The sequence below is a fragment of the Muscardinus avellanarius genome (genome assembly GCF_963383645.1).
Source record: "Muscardinus avellanarius genome assembly, chromosome: X".
Lineage (NCBI taxonomy): Eukaryota > Metazoa > Chordata > Mammalia > Rodentia > Gliridae > Muscardinus > Muscardinus avellanarius.
The window spans coordinates 115,777,845-115,799,103 of NC_137792.1; the positions used below are offsets into that span (position 1 = coordinate 115,777,845).

General features: G+C 36.1%; 1 protein-coding gene across 1 annotated transcript in view; it reads right to left on the reverse strand.

The window, feature by feature from the left end:
* BRWD3 (bromodomain and WD repeat domain containing 3) overlaps positions 1 to 21,259 on the reverse strand; it is a gene marked incomplete at both ends in the record, with an annotated part of 105,934 nt that overhangs the window by 39,816 nt on the left and 44,859 nt on the right. Inside the window, 9 exons of the mRNA XM_080719644.1 lie at positions 1,211 to 1,436; positions 3,827 to 3,955; positions 5,193 to 5,327; positions 6,615 to 6,768; positions 7,970 to 8,074; positions 11,667 to 11,707; positions 15,961 to 16,061; positions 18,079 to 18,149; positions 18,835 to 18,935. Of these exons, the coding sequence (XP_080575770.1) occupies positions 1,211 to 1,436; positions 3,827 to 3,955; positions 5,193 to 5,327; positions 6,615 to 6,768; positions 7,970 to 8,074; positions 11,667 to 11,707; positions 15,961 to 16,061; positions 18,079 to 18,149; positions 18,835 to 18,935 (1,063 nt within the window). The remainder of the gene's footprint in view (positions 1 to 1,210; positions 1,437 to 3,826; positions 3,956 to 5,192; positions 5,328 to 6,614; positions 6,769 to 7,969; positions 8,075 to 11,666; positions 11,708 to 15,960; positions 16,062 to 18,078; positions 18,150 to 18,834; positions 18,936 to 21,259) is intronic.

Consider the following 21,259-nt stretch of genomic DNA (forward strand, 5'->3'; position numbering starts at 1 on the left):
GAAATTAATTCGTCTAAAAATGAATCACTTCCATGGTATGTTCTGAGGTCAAAGTCGGGAATTAAGGGATTTGAGTATGGTTTTAACAAGTTCATTCTGTTACCTAAAATCGTTTATATCTTTCTTTGGTGAAAATCTTCTCCTGAAAAGTCAAAATTGTGCTCTTTCAAATAACATTCTGTCTTTTGATAATACCACAGTGTTTTGATAAGTAGAAAAATTATTTTTATGATACACTGAGATTCAATGTTTTCTTTGAGTGAAACTAAATTTTGTTTCTCTTAAGGACAATATATCCCTACTTTTCATTTTCTTCTAGAGTCAGACTGGGTGGCATCTGATAGAGCAACCATATGATTAAATCTCACAAGAAAGAAAATGTAATAAATTACATTTTGTTCTGATATTTTCAGTTTTATGTCCCACTTAACATGTATATAGTTCCCCATTGATTAATTAATAAAACATCATCAAAGCGACTACTAACACAGATGTAATGCCAGTTCATTGCTCTACAAGTATTTATGAGAATATAATATAATGTGCAGCATTTTCCTCTATGAAGGTCAATCCAAGTCTTAATTCCCTAGTTAAAAAAATTTCATTTTCAAATCAATTAACTCGCTACCCCATACCTAAAGAAAACATACAAGTACCAAACTGAGACATAAATGTATTCTATATGTGAATCAAACAACATAGAAAGTGGAAACATGCCTATATACCTAACATTACCTAAGTTCCTTAGGTAAAAATTATTTTAGTATTTTATTCTGCTATCCTCATATCCTCTTCTACGCCCATTAACTAGGGACTCTAAAACTAAAATATCCATATTATGAACAACGAATTTAACTAATTATATAAGCTTCATACATCAAAGTTAGGACATTTAATCATTACTAGAAATCAATATTATATGAAACAGGGCCATATATATTTTTCTATGAAAGTCAGTCAACGCAGTCAATGCTTGTCCTAAACACAACATATTCAATGTGTTTGTCCTAACCCATTTACCTACGTTCAGTTTAGGTAAACAATGAAAAATTACTCTGGTAAGATAAAAAGTACTATATAACTGAAAATTAATAGAAACAGCAGAAAAACGTAGCTTAGTTCACAGCTTAGTGAGGGCAATACATCATAGAACAGCAAAAAGAGTAACATCTTGCAATATGTTTTGAATTCATCTCTGGAGATAACATACCATTAGCCACATATCCCAGTTGTGGTATAAGTTGTTCATCTTTACAATTTTCCCGACCTGGTACTAGACGTTGAAATTTTGTGGGATGAGGATTTCCATCAACATCCACCAAGAATGGTGGAGGCATGAGGTGAGGCGCTTGCTGGGTTTGTTCGTCTAATACATAGTTATTGGCATCACGGATAAGGGGTCGATAATCCGTATGGAAGAACATTTGATCTGGAATCTTTAATTACAGATTTTTTTAGCATTTAACGTACACAGGGAATTTATAGATTAGAAACATCTTCTTTATTCCTAGACTAGATCACATATTTTTTCTTTTTTGAGTCACACAACACTTGCTTAGGTCTGGGGATGGCACCCAGGGGCGTTCTACCTCCAAGCTACACCCCCTGCCCTACTTTTTATTCTTTATTTTGAAACCGGGTTTCACTGAGTTGCAGAGGGCCTCACTGAGTAGCTGAGGCTGTCTGCGAACCGTGATCCTCTGGCCTCAGCCTCCCGAATGCTGGGATTACAAGCGTGCGCCACCACGTTAGGCAAACACTGGAATTCTCATGTAGTCCTGCACTGACATATTTCCCAAAGTAAAGGTAAAGTATCTAGATGGTAAGTCTTTTCCCTACAAAATCCTATAATCTGTATCCCTTTTTGGCCCGATTTCTCTAACTATGATAGAAAGAAGTAAAGCAACAATCTAGTAGGTAAGTATTTTATTTAGATTATGGAAATAATACAAACCTATAGCTATTTTTACTCAAATGAGGATATATGAAGTATAATATATATGGTGAGCCAGGTAAATATCAATCACATCAATGAAACTCAAATCAGATACAAGTGCTGAGCTGACCTCACTGCTTTTGAGTTCTCTTCCAGCACTTAAAAGGATCTAATCTAGGGAGGCTGAGACTGGAGGATCGCGGTTCTCGGACAGTCTCAGCTACTTAGTGAGGCCCTCTGCAACTTACTGAGACCCTGTTTCAAAATAAAGAATAAAAAATGGGGCGGGAAGTATAGCTGAGGTTGAATGCCCCTGGGTTCCATCTCCAGATCCACAAAAAAAAGAGCAATCTATCCTAAATTCATAGCCAATCAAATATAAAGAATCAAGTTAGCTGGGGTACATCCTCAGCCCCTTTTTTAAAACAGTCTTCCCTAAGTTGCTGAGGGTCTTGCTAAATTGCAGAAGCTAGCCTCAACCCTGCAATCCTCCTATCTCAGCTTCCGAAGAACTGGGATTACAGGCAAGTGGCACCATGCCCAGCTCCCAGAGGATTTTAATAGGATTAATAATTTGTAAAGTAGCCACCCAGAAAAATAAATATGTTCAGTTGCCAACTGTTTGTAATTCATACCCAATTTGTGATAAGCAGAGGATACCCTTGTCTGGTTGGGTTATACCTATTAAACCTGGGTTTAATAGGTATTGTGGTGCATGCTTGTAATCCCCACGCTTGGGAAGCTGAGACAGGAGGATCACGCAGGTTCAAGGCAGCTGAGGCTCTCAGCAACTTGGAGACCCTGTTTCCAAATAAAATATAAAATGGGGCTGGGAGTAGTATTGCCCAAAGGTAGAAGGCCTCTGGGTTCTACCCCCAGTACCACAAAAAAATAGAGATTATATTCTGAGCAAAAGAATTTCCTATTTTATTTATATATTTATTTATTTAATTTATTCATTTTTGTGTGTGGTACTGGGGGGACAAACCCAGTGGCATTATACCTCCAAGCTACACCACCAGGCCTATTATTTTACTCTTTATTTGAAATGGGGTCTCACTAAGTTGCAGAGAACCTCAATAAATAGCTGAGGCTGGCTGCGAACCTGCGATCCTCTTGTCTCAGCCTCCCAAATATTGAGATTATGAATGTGGGACACTACACCCGGCATGCATTTTTATATCTATGTCATCCAGTACCTCAATATAACTCACACTGCCAAGCCTGACTGTGATGTTTAGTCTGGATTTTCAACTTGACTGGATCATGAAGCACCTATGATTATGTGACTTTAGGTATAATGGTGAGATAAATGGCTTATATACTGGAAGACTGAAAGGGAAGTCCTGCCCTGAATGTAGGCAGCATGGTGTTGATAGGTGCAGGACCTGGATGAAAGAATGAGCAAGCCACGTGAATGGAAGTGTGGTTCTTTCTGAAGAATGTGCATCTGCTCTTGCCTAAGATAATGGCTTTCGGCCTCTTCAGATTGGATCCTCACCACTGTTTCTCCAGAAAAGTTTTTGGCCTTTCCATCTTGGACTTGGCCTGAATCAGTGGTCACTCTGATTCTGAGACTCCGGCTCTAGACTGCTAAACCAGCTGCTGGTTCCTCCAGCTCTCCATGTGCAGCTGAAACTTTGTGACTATACTACTTTGGACTATAAGCTGATTTGATAAATTCCCTTTTACCATATATGTATTCTATGACTTCTGTTATTCCAGTGAACCGTGACCAATACCCTGATGTTGTGGCATTAAATCTTTCCCCAAAAAACAACTTTCTTATTTTTCTATCTTGTAACACACAACAACCCATATTAACTGGATGACTCCAAACAAAATTCGTAAATGATACAATGCCAAATTACTGTTGACAAATGCACTAACCTTTTCATAGTATTTACTGCAACCAAAACCAAAAAGCAGCAAATGCCCATGAGAATCTGTACAGGCAAAATGGTTTCCATCTGGTGAAAATTTACAATCAAACACTGCGCCATGGCCTTGGCCTTCAATCTGAAATTCAGAGAAGATTCTTTTAAAGTCATCTTAATAATTCTCAAACAATAGGTATATGATAACTTCTTGCTAAGCCCCTGGATTCTGTGATGCATCAACATTTCAATATAATTTCTGGTTTCAGTAGGCATAGCCCTACTGACATAGTAAAGCGCTGAAAAAAATTAGAATAAATTTGCAATAGATGAAGTTAATCATTACTAACAATGGCATTCCTCATGAAATACTGAGAGGATTTTTTTTTTGGTACTAAGGGTTGAACCCATACGCATTGTATCAAGCTACAACCCAGCCTAATTTTTAATTTATTATTTGGAAATAGAATCTCAGTAGGTTCCTGATAGCCTTGCTAAGTTGCCAAAGGTGGATTTGAACCTGTGATCCTCCTGTCTCAGCCTCCCAAGTACTGGAGTTACAAGCATGGACTACCACACCAGGCGCGGAGGTGATTTTTTAAAACACCTAAATATACCGGGCACAATGGCACATGTTTATAAACCCAGTACTTGGGAGGCTGAGACAGGAGGATCACAAGTTTGTGGTCAGCCTCAGTAACTTAGTGAGGCCATTTGCAACTTACTGAAACCCTGTTTCAAAAAAAAAACAATAAAATATGGCTGAAGCCGGGCGTGGTGGCGCACGCTTGTAATCCCCACGCTTAGGAGGCTGAGACAGGAGGATCAAAGCCAGCCTCAGCTACTTAGTGAGGCTCTCAGCAACGTATTGAGACCCTGCTTCCAAATAAAATATAAAATAGGGCTGGGAGTATAACCCAGAGGTAGAAAGCCTCTGGGTTCAATCCCAAGTACCACCACACACAAAAAAATATATGGCTGAAGGTGTAGCTCAGAGGTAGAATGCCCTGGGTTCCATCCCCAGTACCAGAGTCAGATTCGAGTATCATTGCTACTTCTGTGACTCACATATTAGGGGTACAGATTCAATATTAATCTTTTGGTTATTTTGATTATGTACTAACTCTAAATCTATTATATTTGAGTTTAGATTTGGGGACCAGAATGTAAAAAAAAATACTAACACCAAGACAAAAGAGTGATTCTGAAAGACCTAATTCTCAACTGACCTATTCCCTGGCCTTGAATTATTGTTTGACATCTTTTACCAACTTTAACATAGATGACTACAGGTTCCTTTGCACAAGAGATACTCTATTTGCCAAGTTATCATATAAGAGCGGTCAGTTTTAATCTGACTAAACACAAATTTCTCTTACCATGTTAAAGTAATTCCGAATTTTGGTCCCCCGGTCAAGGTCCCAAATAAATATATTTCCATCATGACCTGCTGAAAGTATGATCCTTTGGTCAAATGGATGTGCTTCCAAAACAAATACTTCATCATCGTGTCCCTGTGAAAAAAATCAGTATTAAAAATGAAAAGCAATACCAAGTATCTTATTTATTTGTGCAAAATGTTTTAGATGTGTTATCAATTTGGTTCACATGAATTAATACATAACAATGTAGTAACATTTACACATGGGCACTGTGTGAACAGTATAGTTCAGAGAGAGTTCCTGAAATGAATAACTGCTCATTTTCATAAAGTTTACAATAGAGAAAAGACCCAGAAAGGTATTTAAGGATATAATTAACATGGCCCTCGAGGTAGAATTTGGATATCTAGGACTTTGGAGAAAAAAATGCCATTGTTCTTTATCCAGCATTCTCTATTACTGGTATTCAAATTGTACTTTAGGAAACCCCATGACACACTTGAAGGACAAAGCATTGTGGTTCTTTCTCTATATCTACTTTATATAAACATTTCATATCAAGACTTGTTAACTGTTGCCTGAGGGCCAAATATGGCTCCAAGACATGTTGCTACACACAGCCTCTAAGCCAATAATTAAAACGACACAAAACAAAAATAAAAATAAAAATAAAAACATGCAAGATGACACTAAATTTGTGAAGTCTACAATATTTACTATCTATCCTCTTAAAAAAGTTTTATCAACAAGCCAGGGGTGGTGGAACACACTTGTAATCCCATTACTTGGGAGGCTGAGACAGGAGCATTATGCTTCTCAGACAACTTCAGCGACTCAGTGAGGTCCTCTACAACTTAGTGAGACCTTGTTTCAAAAAATAAAGAATAAAAAATGAGCCTGAGGTGTATCTCGGAGGTAGAATGTCCCTGGGTTCCATCCCCAGTACCGCATGCACACACGCACACACACACACACACACACACACACACACACACACACACACACAGGTTAGCAACACAAGATTTTGATCATTGTTGATTTTCCTTAGATTTGATTACTGGCTAGAAAGTATATTATTAAGATGAAATGCCCCCCCTCAATTCTTAGAAAAGCATAAAAAAAATCCTAAGGTTTCACTTGACTTGGGAGTATGCCAACAGATTGTATATAAAAAACTTCTTTAAATTATCATATACTGTGAGCCTCAAATGTACATTTTATGCCAAGGGATCTTCCAGCCTCAGCCTCCAAAGTGCTGTGATTATAGGTGTGTACCACTTCACTAAGCTTAAAGAATTTTCCTTTTTGTGGTGCCAGAAATCAAAACTAGGGCCTCACACATACAAGACAAATGCTCTCCTACTGAGCTACACCCTTAGCCTCTGACCACTTTAAGGACTAAAAAAAAAAAATACTTACAGATAAAGTATGAAGAAGCTGTCCCGTGACAGAATTCCAAACTTTCAAAAGGAAATTGTTCACTGCAGTAATAACTGTGGTATCATAACGATCCCAAGCCACCATTGTCACCTTCAGTTTGGTGACTTTATCTTCTCCAGATGGCAAATTATTCCTTCAAAAACAATTAGCACTATTTATACCTTGTAAAGTTTTTCACAAAGGTGCATGCAAAATAGAAAATTAGGACAAAATTTCTCCAGCATACAAATGATTCGATTTTAAAAATCCTCAACAATATCTTTAAGTACTCATGAAATAATAAAACATTTACCTGCATAGGGGTAATATCTATGAGCTTATTCCAGAGAGAAAAATAGAACCAAATGACAAAAATGTAGAGTTTTTTGACAATACGAAAAAGCGAAACTACAAAGAAATATACAAATATCTCAAAAAATAAAACACAAGGTTACGTTGGCTACTGAACAAGATGAAAATGTATAATTGTCATTATTTCCTGTAATATTATTTTTTAAAATAGGCCTCATAAAAAAGCAGTAGGATAGCCGGGCAGTGGTGGCACACGCTTGTAATCCCAGTGCTTGGGAGGCTGAGGCAGGAGGATCGTGCAGGTTCGAAGCCAGCCTCAGCTACTTAGTGAGGCTCTCGGCAACTTAGTGAGACCCTGTTTCCAAATAAAGTGTAAAATAGGTCTGGGAGTGTAGCCCGGAAGTAGAAAGCCTCTGGGGTCCACCCCCAGTAGCACAAAAAAAAAAGTAAGAAAGTAGGAAATTCAGTAATATTTGATTTAATTGTATATGATATTAACAATAGCTGGCTATAATTACAAAGTTTTATATTACAATTTATAAACAGATAATTAATAACAAGGTCATATTCTTCAGAAATGTTGTAATCAACAGTGAAGATGATGAAACAGGATGCCAAATAATAATACATATAATGCTAAGTTAAAATATTCATATGAATTATTATAGAGGTATGCTCAGGAAATTAGAGAAAGTTAAATACGATGGGATTTAATAGTGATAACTCTCCAAGTAGAAGTAGTCAAAGTAGATATAAAAATGACTTATAGAAAACTAAGGCAGAAAATGAGCCCATGGGTATCAGTAGAACACGGAGATCTTAGGATCACAATACACCAGAATTTTGGATAAGTCCGCAAATGTTTCAGTCTGTCAATCAACAGCAAAAGACAATTTGCTTTCAGTTGAATACAAATGCAGACTTCAATCCGTCAATCAGCTTCCGAGTATTTACTAATTTAAAAAGATACTTTATCTTCATTTTCAAATATCATTCAGTGTATAAAATAATACACCATGAGAACCACTGACATCCATTCTTACCCACTCATTTTAGTGGCCATATCTAGCACAATACTCTTCCACTCTTGTTGCTGATATTGCCAAATTCTTGCTGTCCCATCTCTGCTTCCACTAACAAATCGTAAACTAGAAATAAAAGGTTAAAACAGGAATATTACTTTTCTCCAAAAAGGGAATTACTTTTTTTCTGATTATAATAGTATGTTCACATTATACACTATTAGGGGGCATGTAAAATGGTGTGGTCACTTTGCAAAAGAGTTTGGCAGTTTCTCAAATGCTAAATATAAACTTTTTAACCATATAACCCTGTAATCCTACTCAGAGTTATATAGCCAAAAGAAATAAAGATGTTAAGAATGTTAAGCCCACACAAAATTGTAGACAGGAATATTTAGAGAATTTTTTATAATAAATCAAAAAGTAGAAACAATGCAAATATCCATCCATGCAAAAATCCTCAAATAGAATGTGGGATATGCATACAACGTAACGTTATCCAGTAACTAAAAAGAAATCATTATACACATTTCAACAGGGATGAATCATGAATTGACAAAAATTGAAAAATAGATTAATGGTTGCCTAGGGCTGGAGAAAGAGGGATAGGAGGACTGGGGTAGACACCTAAATGGTATGAGCTTTCTTAACTAGTGATAAAAATATTCTAAAATTAACTATAGTCATGATTGTACAACCCTATAAATATACTAGAAACAAATGGATTCTAAGTGTGAATTATACCTCAATAAAGATATGTGAACATCTCAATAAAGATATTAATCAAATATTAATACTGGTTTTTCTTAACTTGATGAAAATGTTCTAAAATTAACTATAGTTATGGCTGCCCAATCCTATGCATGAGTATACTAAAAACAACTGGATTCTATATTTGAATTATAGCTCAATAAAGATATGTAAATTACATCTCAATAACGCTATTAATCAAATATTAAAATTTTGATTTTTCTTAGCTGATGATGAAAATCTTCAAAATTTAGCTATAATTGCACAACCCTATGAATATACTAAAAACAACTGATTCTATATGTGAATTATATGTCAATAAAGATATTAATTAAATATTAATATCTTTATTTTTCATATATATGTATAGCTATAATACCTATTTTACATGTTCCATATGCTATTTAAATTTTTACATATATTATTCTTATATATGTACTGTGCTTATATTTGCGTATTTAAAATAATGCTTTTTTTTTTCAGTACTGGGGTGGAACCCAGGATCATTCTACCACCAAGCCACCACGCCTGGCTAAAATAAGGCTTTGTAAAGTCATCTTTACAGGTAGATACAACCACTTATTTCAGGGAATGCTTTCAGTGGAAGTGAAATGCATCCTGAGATCTGAGTATTTAGGGTTATTTTATTCTTTATAGGTATTGTTATTCGGACTCTACTTTCTCATTTGCACAACGTTTGCCTGGCTTTGATACTGAAATTTTGTTAGTTTTTTTTTGGTGTGTGTCTGTGTGTGGTGCTGAGGACTTAATCCAAGGGCATTCTATTTCTGAGCTACACCCCCAGATCTTTAGCTCCATTTTTTAAATTTGTATACAAGGTCTTGCTAAGTTGCTGAGGGCCTCGCTGAGTTGCTCGGGCTGGCTTTGAACCTGTCTTAGCCTCTCAAATACTGGTATTACAGGTGTGTAGCACCACATCTGATTTTAGACTAGCTTTGTAAAAGCATGTAAAAAATACATATCTAAACCAGGCAAGGTGGCACATGCTTCGAATCCCAGTACTTGGGAGGCTGCAGCAGGAGAATCACGGGTTCAAGGACAGTCTCAGCAAGTCGTGAGACTCTCATCAACCTAATGAGCTCCTGTGTGTCCAAATGCAAATAAACTAGGGCTGGGGGTGTTGCTCAGAGGAAGGATGTCTCTAGATTTAATCCTCAGTGCAACATAAAAACACACATCTCTACACATTTTCTTTCACAGTTATTTTTATTTAGTTTAACTGTACAACATTTGATGTTTATTGGCTATACAAATGATTAAGAGATAATAATGTGTTTTTCTTTCAAGGAAAAAGTAAAGAAAAAGAAATTTAGATTCTCATCTTGAAAAGAAGAGTGACTGTATAAATCCTAAAGTCTAACGCAGCTGAAGATCTTACCATTCTTACCATAGGTATCACTGCATATTCATCCTCATACACTCTTGCATTTAACAAACTTGAACAACTTTGTTTCTGTAATACTCACTGTCCAAAATATATTTAAGAATAACCTACGGTTACCTACATGAAATCCATAGGTATGTACATATCTATATTTTTCATGCTAAGTGCCTAAAATTTTAAATTCACTTGAAGTCAAATTTTAGACCAACGAAGACTATGAACTTTCGAGGATCCGATATTTTAGAGGGTTCACAAATATCTATATACAATTTTTTAAGTTTTTAGACAGAAAAAAATATGTATCACGAGCTGTGGAGACCACAATTAATGAAGATGTTCGGAGATAGCCACAAAGTTTAAAAAGCTAGACAACTCGGGGAAAGCCTTCAGATAAAGCATTAACGTTCAAATGAAGATAAGACTTGACAAGAGAAGAGAAAAGGAAGGAAAAGGGGCGGGGGAAGGAGGAGGGAAAACATGGAGGAAAAGGAAATGAGATAAGCAGAAGATAATATAAGACCCTCCAGTCCCCTTTCCCATCATAGCTGATCACTGGTCTCGGCAGTCTGCTATACAGCATGTGGGCCAGTTTCAAACAGGGTTGAATTGTCTGTATAATGAGGGATGATCTGAGTATTGAAGGGAGGGTGGATAAATGAAGTTCTGGGAAGTTTCCTAAATTGCTGACAAACACTATTGGAAGGCGCTTTGTTTCTTCATAAAAGTTTTTTTTTTTTTCTTTAAGATCTGTGTGACCAGTTTAGCTGTCCTCATCTGTGATTATTGGTTTGCAGAGTTCAGGAAGACCAGGGGAAGGAAGAGGCAGGGAAGACAATTAGCTCTGTAAACAAAGCTTTTGCCTTAAGGATTATGGCCGTAACAGTATGTGGATAATAAATTTTGGAAGTGTTAAGAAAGAAGGTTATAAATGGCATTTCTGGGTAGACATGATGTGAAAAAAAAGTATAAGCAAAGGAATGGATGAGGTAACACACAGCGGTTATGACAGGACAACTTATGTATCAATTAAGCTGAATCTATGGATTCAAATGGGGAACCGGAGATAAGAAAAAATTCCAAGTCTTAAAACAAGTTGTAGAGGGTGTATTCATTTCGAGTCACCTCCCCATGCCAATGGCATGGGGCTATATTTCTATTTTCTGTATTTCTATCTTTTAATAAACTTCTTTAAACCTTAAAAAAAACAAGTTGTAGAAAGCTCTGAATGCCAGGTTAAGTTGCCTGAATTTGATTCCCCAGGCAGGGAAAAAGAGACACTGATGATTTCTGAACAGAAAAACATTGATCTGGCAGAGATGAGAGGTCAAAGAATAGAATTTTTAAACTATGATTGGTAGTAAAAGAAACGAGTAAAGCAAATTTAAAAAAACATTACAAAACAAGTGATCCTGGTTAGCACTGGGATGAGACACCGGAAGGGACGAGCAAGAATGTTATTAAAATCAGACAAGGAGTTTTATATGTGAGTGGACAGAAATACGTTATCTAGACTACGGTAACTGGTCAAACTTCTGTTTACACAAACATGGACTACATAATTACCTGTCTCCATTGTTACAGAATTGAACAGCAACAACTTTATCCTAAGATATAAAAGAATAGGTGTTTGGTTAAAATTAACCTATTCAGGAAATTAATTAAATGCTCCCTCTTCCCCTCAAATTAACATGCAAAACATTATGAAGTCGGATTTTTTTAAAGCCTGAAACAATGTATTAACTAAGAAGAGAGTAATTTGAAACAGACCAGACATAAATAATACTGTTTATAAACCATATCTGATGACTCATACAGTTTATTTTGTTCATTTATTTTATTTTTTGTGGTGCCGAGGACTAAGCACAGGAGCACCTCCGAGCCACACTCCCAGACTAATTTTGTATATTTTGAAATACAGTCTCAATAAGCTGGTGAGGCTGACCTCAAATCTGTTATCCTCCTATCTCAGCTTCCTAAGTCCTGTGTTTATAAGTATGTGCCAACATGCCCAGCTGAGAATAAACCATCCTAAGTAAAAAAGCACCATAATCCTTATAAAAACCACCTTAAAAATAACTAATTTTGTAATAATTGAATGAAACCCACCTCTTCATTGTTTTTAATTCAAAAAGATAATTTCTTATTTCCCCCACAGTTCACTTATTTTACAGTGGATTCACCTAACAAACACTCAGTAGGTCCCATAGCTTTGATACTAATTGAATTTTTATGTACAATAATGATGACAAGGTTAAAGTGTAAGCCAAATCTTACTATTTCCTTTACTTTATTCTTTCATTTAAAAATGTTAAGCCAGGTACAGGGGTGCATGCCTGTAATCCCCGTACTTGGGAGTCAAGATAGGAGGATGGCAGGTTCAAAGCCAAACTCAGCAACTTGGTGAGGCTCTCAGCAACTTGGGACTCTGCTTCCAAATAAAAAGTAAAACAGGGATGGGGGTATAATTCATAGGTAGAATGTCCTTAGGTTCAATCTCCAGCATAACAGAAAATAAAAGCACCTTAAAATATATACATTTTTACAAACCATTCAGTTATTGATCACATTTGGACTTAACTTTTAATAAAAGGCCAATATCAATGTTTTTATTTAATTTTTTTTTATCTTTTAAAATTACTGTTTTCAGCCGGGCGTGGTGGCGCACGCTTGTGATCCCAGCATTTGGGAGGCTAAGATCGGAGGATCGCGGTTCACGGACAGCCTCAGCTACTTAGTGAGGCCCTCCGCAACTCAGTGAGACCCTGTTTCAAAGTAAAGAATAAAAAATAGAGCAGGGGTTATAGCTCGGAGGTCAAATGCCTCTGGGTTCCATCTCCAGACCCACAAAATAAAAATAAAAATAAATAAATAAAATTAAATAAAATTACTGTTTTCAGCCAGGCATGGTAGTGCATGCTTGTAATCCCAGTACCTGGGAGGCTGAGACAGGAGGATTGTAGGTTCAGGGACAACCTCAGCAGGTAGTGAGATTCTCATCAACTTAGGGATACCGTGTTTTCATGTAAGAAATAAAATCAGACTGAGGGTATAGCTCGATGGTAGAATGCCTCTGGCTTCAATCTCTAGTACCACAAAAATAAATGAAGAAAAATTAAAGTCTTCATATTTTTGGAGGTATCCTTAATTTATGCTGTTCTTTAAATTTCACTGTGGTATTTAGCTGATAGATTGTAAACTTTCATTACCAGTAAGAATAATTGGTTTTAGATATTCTGAAAGAACATATATATATATATATATATATATATTTTTTTTTTTTTTTGTTTGTTTGTTTGTTTGTTTGTTTGTTTGGTGGTACTGGGGTTCCTGGAAACCCTTCTACCTCTGGGCTACACTCCCAGACACCTATTTTTTATACTTTTTATTTGGAAACAGGGTCTCCTAAGCCAGCGCGTCTGGCTTTGACCATGCGCGATCCTCCTGTCTCCGCCTCCCAAGCGCGGGGATTACAAGCGTGCGCCCGGCAAGGAAAGAATATATTATTATTAATAAAAGAACCACTGATTCCAACAGGAATTGTTTATTTTTTTTTTAATTTGTATCTGGTCCTCTGAAAATTCCCAAGTCAATTTTTCTTCATTTTATCCCTCAATTCTCTCATATTCATTTATTCTCTCTTCTCCTACCTATCAATAAACCGGATTACACTTGAATATACATTCTCATTGGACAATGACCGCAAGGATATCTTTTGGGCATGCTCGAAAAGCAATGGATTTCTTCCACTTAATGGTCTCAGATGAAAACTTTAAATATTTCCTAAGTTTTCAGTTTCCACAATTTAAAATACATGAAATTAGAAATTAGTGACAGCAAGTTGAGAGTTCATCCAGGTTCAGTACATATCCATAAGGGAGCTGTTCAATTCTGTTTGTACAATAAGAAAAAAAAGCCCCCCAAAATGCCGTTTACAAAGCAAATATGTTTTCTAACTGGGGTCTATTATACTATAAATTTTAGGAACACAATTGATTCTACAAGTCACACACACACACGTGTGTGTGTGTGTGTGTGTGTGTGTGTGTGTGTGTTACTGGGAATTGAAACCAGGGGCATTCTACCTCCCAGATACACCCCCAGTCAAATTTTATTTATGTTGAAACAGGGTTTCACTAATTTGCCAAGGCTAGTCTTGAACCTGTAATCCCAAACCTTCTATCTTGAGCCTGTCTCAGCCTCCCGGGTAGAGATTAAAAGTGTACGCCACCATGCTCATCTACATAAGATCTTTTGGGTACACTACAAATTGAACTCAGACACATTCTACCTCCAAAGCTACACAGCATAGCCTTTGAAACAAGATCTCCTTGTGGTGTTGAAGGTCTTGCTAAGTTACTGAGGCTGGCCTCAAACCTGCAATCCTCCTGTTTCAGCCTGCCAAGTATGGGGTTACAGGCATGTGCCACTGTGCCTGGCGTCACCAAACATTTTTAACCCACCATTCAGAGAAACTATTTATATGTCAGTGTTATACATTAATACTGTCCCAACTGAGGTGTCAACAGTAATAAAAACAACAAATTTAAGACTTGAAAAAGTAAGTCCTTATTTTTCTTGGTAGTACTTCAGATTGAACCAAGAGGCACTCTTCCAGAGCTACACCTTCAACTCTGATTTTATATTTTGAAAAAAGGATCTCACTAAGTTAATGCACTGGCCTTGAACCTGTTATCCTCCTGCCTCGAGTCAAGTTCTGGGGTTTTAGACATGTAACACTACGCTAGGCACAGTTGAATATTACTGCTTACCAAACAGCTTGTATAGTGAGGCCCGGGAGATGTACAGTGAGCTGAAACAGAAATAATTGAAGAAAAATAGAGAAAGAAGAACTGCACGAAAGGTGCAAAGGGATTTAACGAAAAAACAGTAGTTCAAAGTTTCCTACACCTGGCACACATCTGTGATCCCAGTACTTGGGAGGCCGAGACAGGGGGAAATCACAGATTTGAGCATAGCCTCAGCAGGGTAGTGAGACTTGTTTCAAAATAAAATGGGCTGACGGTGGAGCTCAGAGGTAGAATGTCCCTGCATTCAATCTCCAGTACCACAAAAAAAAAGAAAAGAAATGAAAAGTCACAAGGGAGTGGAGATACACAAAGAGATTTAACTGTCAGCCACCAAAGACTTTCATTCAAAGCATATACTTAATTCTCTCTATAAGACTATTACTACTAAGGAGAAAGAGTCCACCCATCTTTGAGGACATTCTAAGAACAACCATACTAAGATCAAGAAGCTAAGTTAAGTAGAAATATTTACCACAATTATTTTATTATTAAAGTATGTAGATCTTAATAAGCAGTTCATATAAATAGTAAGATGGCAAGCTAAAAGGATTTTCATAATTTCTCAATGTAGTGTGTGTGTGTAAAACACTAATATATTAGTCGGGTGTGGTGGCGCACACTTGTAATCCCAGCGCTTGGGAGGCTGAGACAGGAGGATCGCACGGGTTCGAAGCCAGCCTCAGCTACTTAGTGAGGCTCTCGGCAACTTAGTGAGACCCTGTTTCCAAATAAAGTATAAAATAGGTCTGGGAGTATAGTCAGGAGGTAGAAAGCCCCTGGGTTCCAACCCCAATACCACCTAAAAAAAAACACCCACTCATATATTATTTCTTTTTCCGTACACATTCAAATAGAGCTCATCCTAAGTATTAAAATTATAGTACATCCAGAAATTAACACTTCATAACTAAAGCGATATCTTGCCATAAAGGTTTTAGTATCAATCTATATTAAAATAGGGTACAGATCAGAAAAGAAATAATAAAGCCAATTTTCTAGGGGTGTTACAAAACAAAGCAACATATTTAAGATTCTCATTTTTCTCTTACCGTGTGTGCTTCTAATTCAGCAATTTTTTCAGGGATTTCAGAACCCAAATAATATATTCTAATCACATGGTCAGTACTCCCTGTTGTAATGAACATGCCACCTGAAAGAACAAAAAAAAAAAAAATATATATATATATATATATATATATATATATATATATATATATTACCAAGGAGATAGATTTGTTTTGTTTTTGTTTTGTATGGGTATTGGGGATGGAACCCAGAGGCATTGTACCCCCAAGTTATACCCCAACCTGACTTTTATTTCTTACTTTGAAACAGGGCCTCATTAAGTTGCCGAGGCTGACTTCAAAACTGTGAACCTACTGTCTTAGCAAGTACTGGGATTCCAAGCGAGCACCGCCATGCCCAGCTGTACCAAGGAGATTTAGAAACCTCTGATTTAGTCCTTAGTTTTACGCTACTTGTATTTATAAAAAAGCTTTAAGAAACACAGTTGTCTTCTAAACACTAAGAACATACTATTGCCTCAAAGAAAAAGAGAAAAACAAGAAAAAGAGAAAGGCAGGTGTGGTGGCGCACGCTTGTAATCCCAGTATTTGGGAGGCTGAGACAGGAGGATCTGGGTTCGAGGGCAGCCTCAGCTACTTAAGTGAGGCCCTTTGCAACTCAGTGAGACCCTGCTTCAAAATACAGAATAACAAAAAGAGGCTGGGGGTGTCGCTCGGAGGTAAAATGCCCCTGAGTTCCATCCCCAGTACTACAAAATAAATAAATAAATAAATAAAACAAGAGAAATATTTTAGACAGCTATACCATTTACTTAGCAAAACTCATCAATTATTCATTAAATATATGACCACTTAAAGGTCACAGCCTTGAAGAATTAATTTCTTGATATTTTACATAAAAATGCTCCAAGCTATTTATAAGAAGATTTGTATTTATAATTCTCTTTATAGTGGCTATTGTGAGATTAAAACTTAACTACTTCTGGGATGTTGAACTTCTACATATGAATGAAGGACTGGATAGAGGACAATATAAATATTCTTAATCAATATACTTAATGTCAGAGAACTGTACACTTAAAAATGGTTGAAAGTGAAGCCGGGCTAGGTGGCGCACGCTTGTAATCCCCGTGCTTGGGAGGCTGAGACAGGAGGATCGCGCGGGTTCGAAGCCAGCCTCAGCTACTTAGTGAGGCTCTCAGCAATTTAGTGAGACCCTGTTTCCAAATAAGTATAAAATAGGTCTGGGAGTACAGCCCAGAGGTAGAAAAGCCTCTGGGTTCCACCCGCAGTACCACAAAAAAAAAAATGGTTGAAAGTGAATTTTATGCTACATGTATTTTACCACAATAAAAGAAAAAAGTTAACTAGTAAATGATTCTTAGCAATAAAAAAAAAGCCCCGTGCCATAATTATAGTGTATTTATAAAGTCAGGGCAGGATATCTTTGTGTTAAATATGGGAGGGTACTGCCTATTTTTATTATGGATATTTAGGGTGTGGTTGGTTTCCATCAAAAATATGCATTATATAAAAATATATTAAATTCCTTGTTTCTCTTTTCTTTTTTTTTTTTTAATAGGGATGGAACCCAGAGACATTCTACCTCTAAGTTATAACACCAACCTGATTTTTTTTTTTTTTTGGTGGTACTTGGGTTCCTGGAAGCCCTTCTTCCTCTGGGCTACACTCCCAGACCTATTTTTATTTTTGGAAACAGGGTCTCTTACACCAGCACGGCTGGCTTCGAACCTGCGCGATCCCCCTGTCTCCGCCTCCCAAGCGCGGGGATTACAAGCGTGCGCCACCACGCCCGGCCTGATTTCTTATTTTGAAACAGAGTCTCACTAAGTTGAAGAGGGCCTCACTAAGTTGCCAATGCTGGCTTTGAACCTGGATTCTCTTGCCCCACCCTCCCAAGTACCGGGATTACAAACAGGAGCCAACACACCCGGCTCAAAATGTATTAAATTGTTAATAGGGGAAAAATCATTATTACATGTTAATTAAGAGTTCAAAAGGTTCCACCTAGCATAACATGTAGTTTACATTTTTTGAATCTTTCTCTTATCATTCAAACATAAATATCTTTTACAAATGGACCATGTAATATTTCGAATACTCAAAACATTCCATACATACCGGAACTGAAAGAAGAACAAGATATCTGAACTCCAGGTCTGGATCTCTCAGTAAATTTCACTGGACGATCTCTAAAGAGAAAAGTAAGATTTAAAAAAGTTTTATAATGGAAAAGAATATTTTTTGTTGGTGATCAGGTCTCACTATGTCACCCAGGCTTGTATCAAAATCCTAGACCCAAGCAATTCTCCCACCTCATTTTCCATAGTAGCTGGGACTGCAGGTGCTTGCTACTATGTCCAGTTTAATGAGTCAGAATCACAATCCATTTCTGTATAGTGATCAATTTACTATCAATATTATAGAAAAGTAAAGCAAAGTAGCTAATAAGCACTATTCCCCTCATTTAGGTTAAGATTCCATTAAATCTTGCAAATATAATTTATTATATCAGCATTATTATTATAGCTTTACAAAGATATTACAATATAACTTATTAATACCATTATGAAAAGTTCAAAGTCTTCATACCAAGTAAGAAACGAGAGGAATGACACTTCTTACCAAAGTTTTACATATGAATTAGTTTTTCAAAATTGATTTCTTAAATGTCTTATTCTAAAATCTCTAAACATTAATTACAGTAGGTACACATATGTATATACACATGTGCAAACATATGTGAATATATATATATATATATATATATATATATATATATACTTTTAAATACTTGAACTATTAAAGACCGAGGTAATAAATTAAAAAATAAATGCTTGATTTTTCAGAAAATCTCTAAAATTTTCTCAAACTTACCTAAACTTCATTGTTTTTACGTGCCATTGCCAGAAACAGATTGTTCCATCAGCACCAGTAGAAGTGAGGTATCTGGTTGTGCCTTTAGTTGATGGACAAAACTTAAAAAAAGAATCTGATTCAAATACAAAGTTTTCTTGTTCATATTCACTTCTAATACATGTTTTCAAGTGATCAAAACTTTAATAATACAAATTACATAAACTCACTTAAGAATTTCAGTTTCAAGGAATTATTTAAATTTCAATTACTGAATAGTTTAAAATTTTAAAAATCAAAACTGCAAAAGTCAGTAATTTAAAATTATAATTATGGTAACATAAAGTTATGATAAGCCAAACATGAGAAGGAGGGAGAGGAAAGAAAAGGAACAGGAACTGGGTAAGGGCTAATTGGGTGATGTGTGCATGTATGCTTACACCATCTTGTACTCCATTAAGAAGTATGACTACAGTGCTCCAATAAAAAGTTTAAAAAATAAAATAAAATTATGATAAGAAACTTCTGTCTTAATATCTACTTTAAGACCATTTAACATAATACTCTAAAAATAATATTTGTAATAACATTTAATGAAGATAAATTAAACTCATTACTAGTTAGCCATTACAAGTGTGCTAAATACATGTTGCTATAGCAACAACTATGGACTTGTTAGGTTTCTTATAAACAGAGCACCAGAAGTCATCTAAAAACAATGGTTAGGAAATTAATATTTAAGTATTTGGGCTTTAATATTTTACTTTAAAGCCAACTTCAATAAGGTATGATATTAATTTTTTTCCTTTTAAAATGAAAACAATGTTCATGTATACAGAAAAATAGGTCAAATCTATGTTAATATCACTGTGTAAATATACACTAAGAAAAATATACTTAAGTTGTCAGCTCAAAGTACTACTGACTGATAGACCATGTAGGCTTCTCAGGTTTGGACTCTCAATATTTTACATATTCTCAGAACATGTGAATCATAGAGAAGGGAAGAGCCTCAGGGTTCCTGATGCCTAGGAAACAAGAAAAAGCTGAAAAGCAGGCCAGAATCTCTAGGATGCTTATGAGACTTAACATTCTAAATGGAGATAAACAAAAAATTTCTATGGAGATGATTACAGATTAAAATAATCGGATTATAACACATTTTGAACTCACATCAAGAGATAATGATCACTATATATATTAGAAGTCATTTGGTTAGTTCTTTTAATAGCACAGAACCTCTATTTGAATTCATACAAAAACTATGCCTTAATATTATCAACTACTAAGTGATATACACTAAAGAAGTCAAGGCTCGGATCTCATGCCTATACATATTTTCACTCCTTAGGATATCTTCCATTAGAAATCTTAATCCAAAGCCAGTTGTGGTGGCGCATGCTCGTAATCCCAGAATTCAGAGGCTGAGACCAGAGGATCGCGGTTCGCGGACAGCCTCAGCTACTTAGTGAGGCCCTCTGCAACTCAGTGAGACCCAGTTACAAAATAAAGAGGTCGAATGCCCCTGGGTTCCAGCCCCAGCCCTGCAAAAAAAAAAAAAAAAAAAAAAAAAGGAAATCTCAATCCATAGCCAGGCTTGGTGCTGAATGCCTATAATCTCAGTACTTGGGAGACTGCAACAGAAGGATCAGAGGTTCGAGGACAGCAGTAGTGATACCCTCATCAACCTAGTGAGACCCTGTTTCAAATTAAAATAAAAAATAGGACTGGGGTTGTAGCTCGGAGGTAAAATGCCCCTAGGTTCATCCCCAGTACAAAAAAAGAAAATTTAATCCATAATCTCTAGCTGGAGTCCACCAATTATGGCCCACACATCAAATCCATATTATTGTCTGTTTCTATAAGTAAGATTTTTAATGGAATACAGCCACCTTATATTCGCTATAGTTTTGCCCTCTAAGAGCAGAATTGAGTGATTATGACTGAAACTACATGGCCTGAAAAGTCATACCATATTTAGCACTTGGCCTTTAAATCTTTTGATATATAGCAACGAGAAAATTAACTATAAAAGAGTATATAGGTGGGCATGGTGGCTTACACCTATAATCTCAGCACTTGGGAGGCTGAGACAGAAAGACCTCACATTCAAAGACAGGCTCAGCAAATAATGAGACTCATCAACCTAGCGAGACCCTGTTTCAAAATAAAAAAGAAACAAAATAGGGCGGGAGGTATAGCTCAAAGGTAGAATGTCTCTGAGTTCAATCCCTAGTACCACACAAAAAAATAAACAGTATAGAAATCTATTACATTTGAAGAAACATTGAGATCTTTATTATTCTCATTATATTAAACCTGCTTCATCAATCATGAAGGGCGATTTGATCCATTAATATAACCTAATTGGGTTGTTTAATAAGAAATGATAGGAATTATTTTAAAAATCTATTTGATATACAAATACATACATTACAGAAAACTT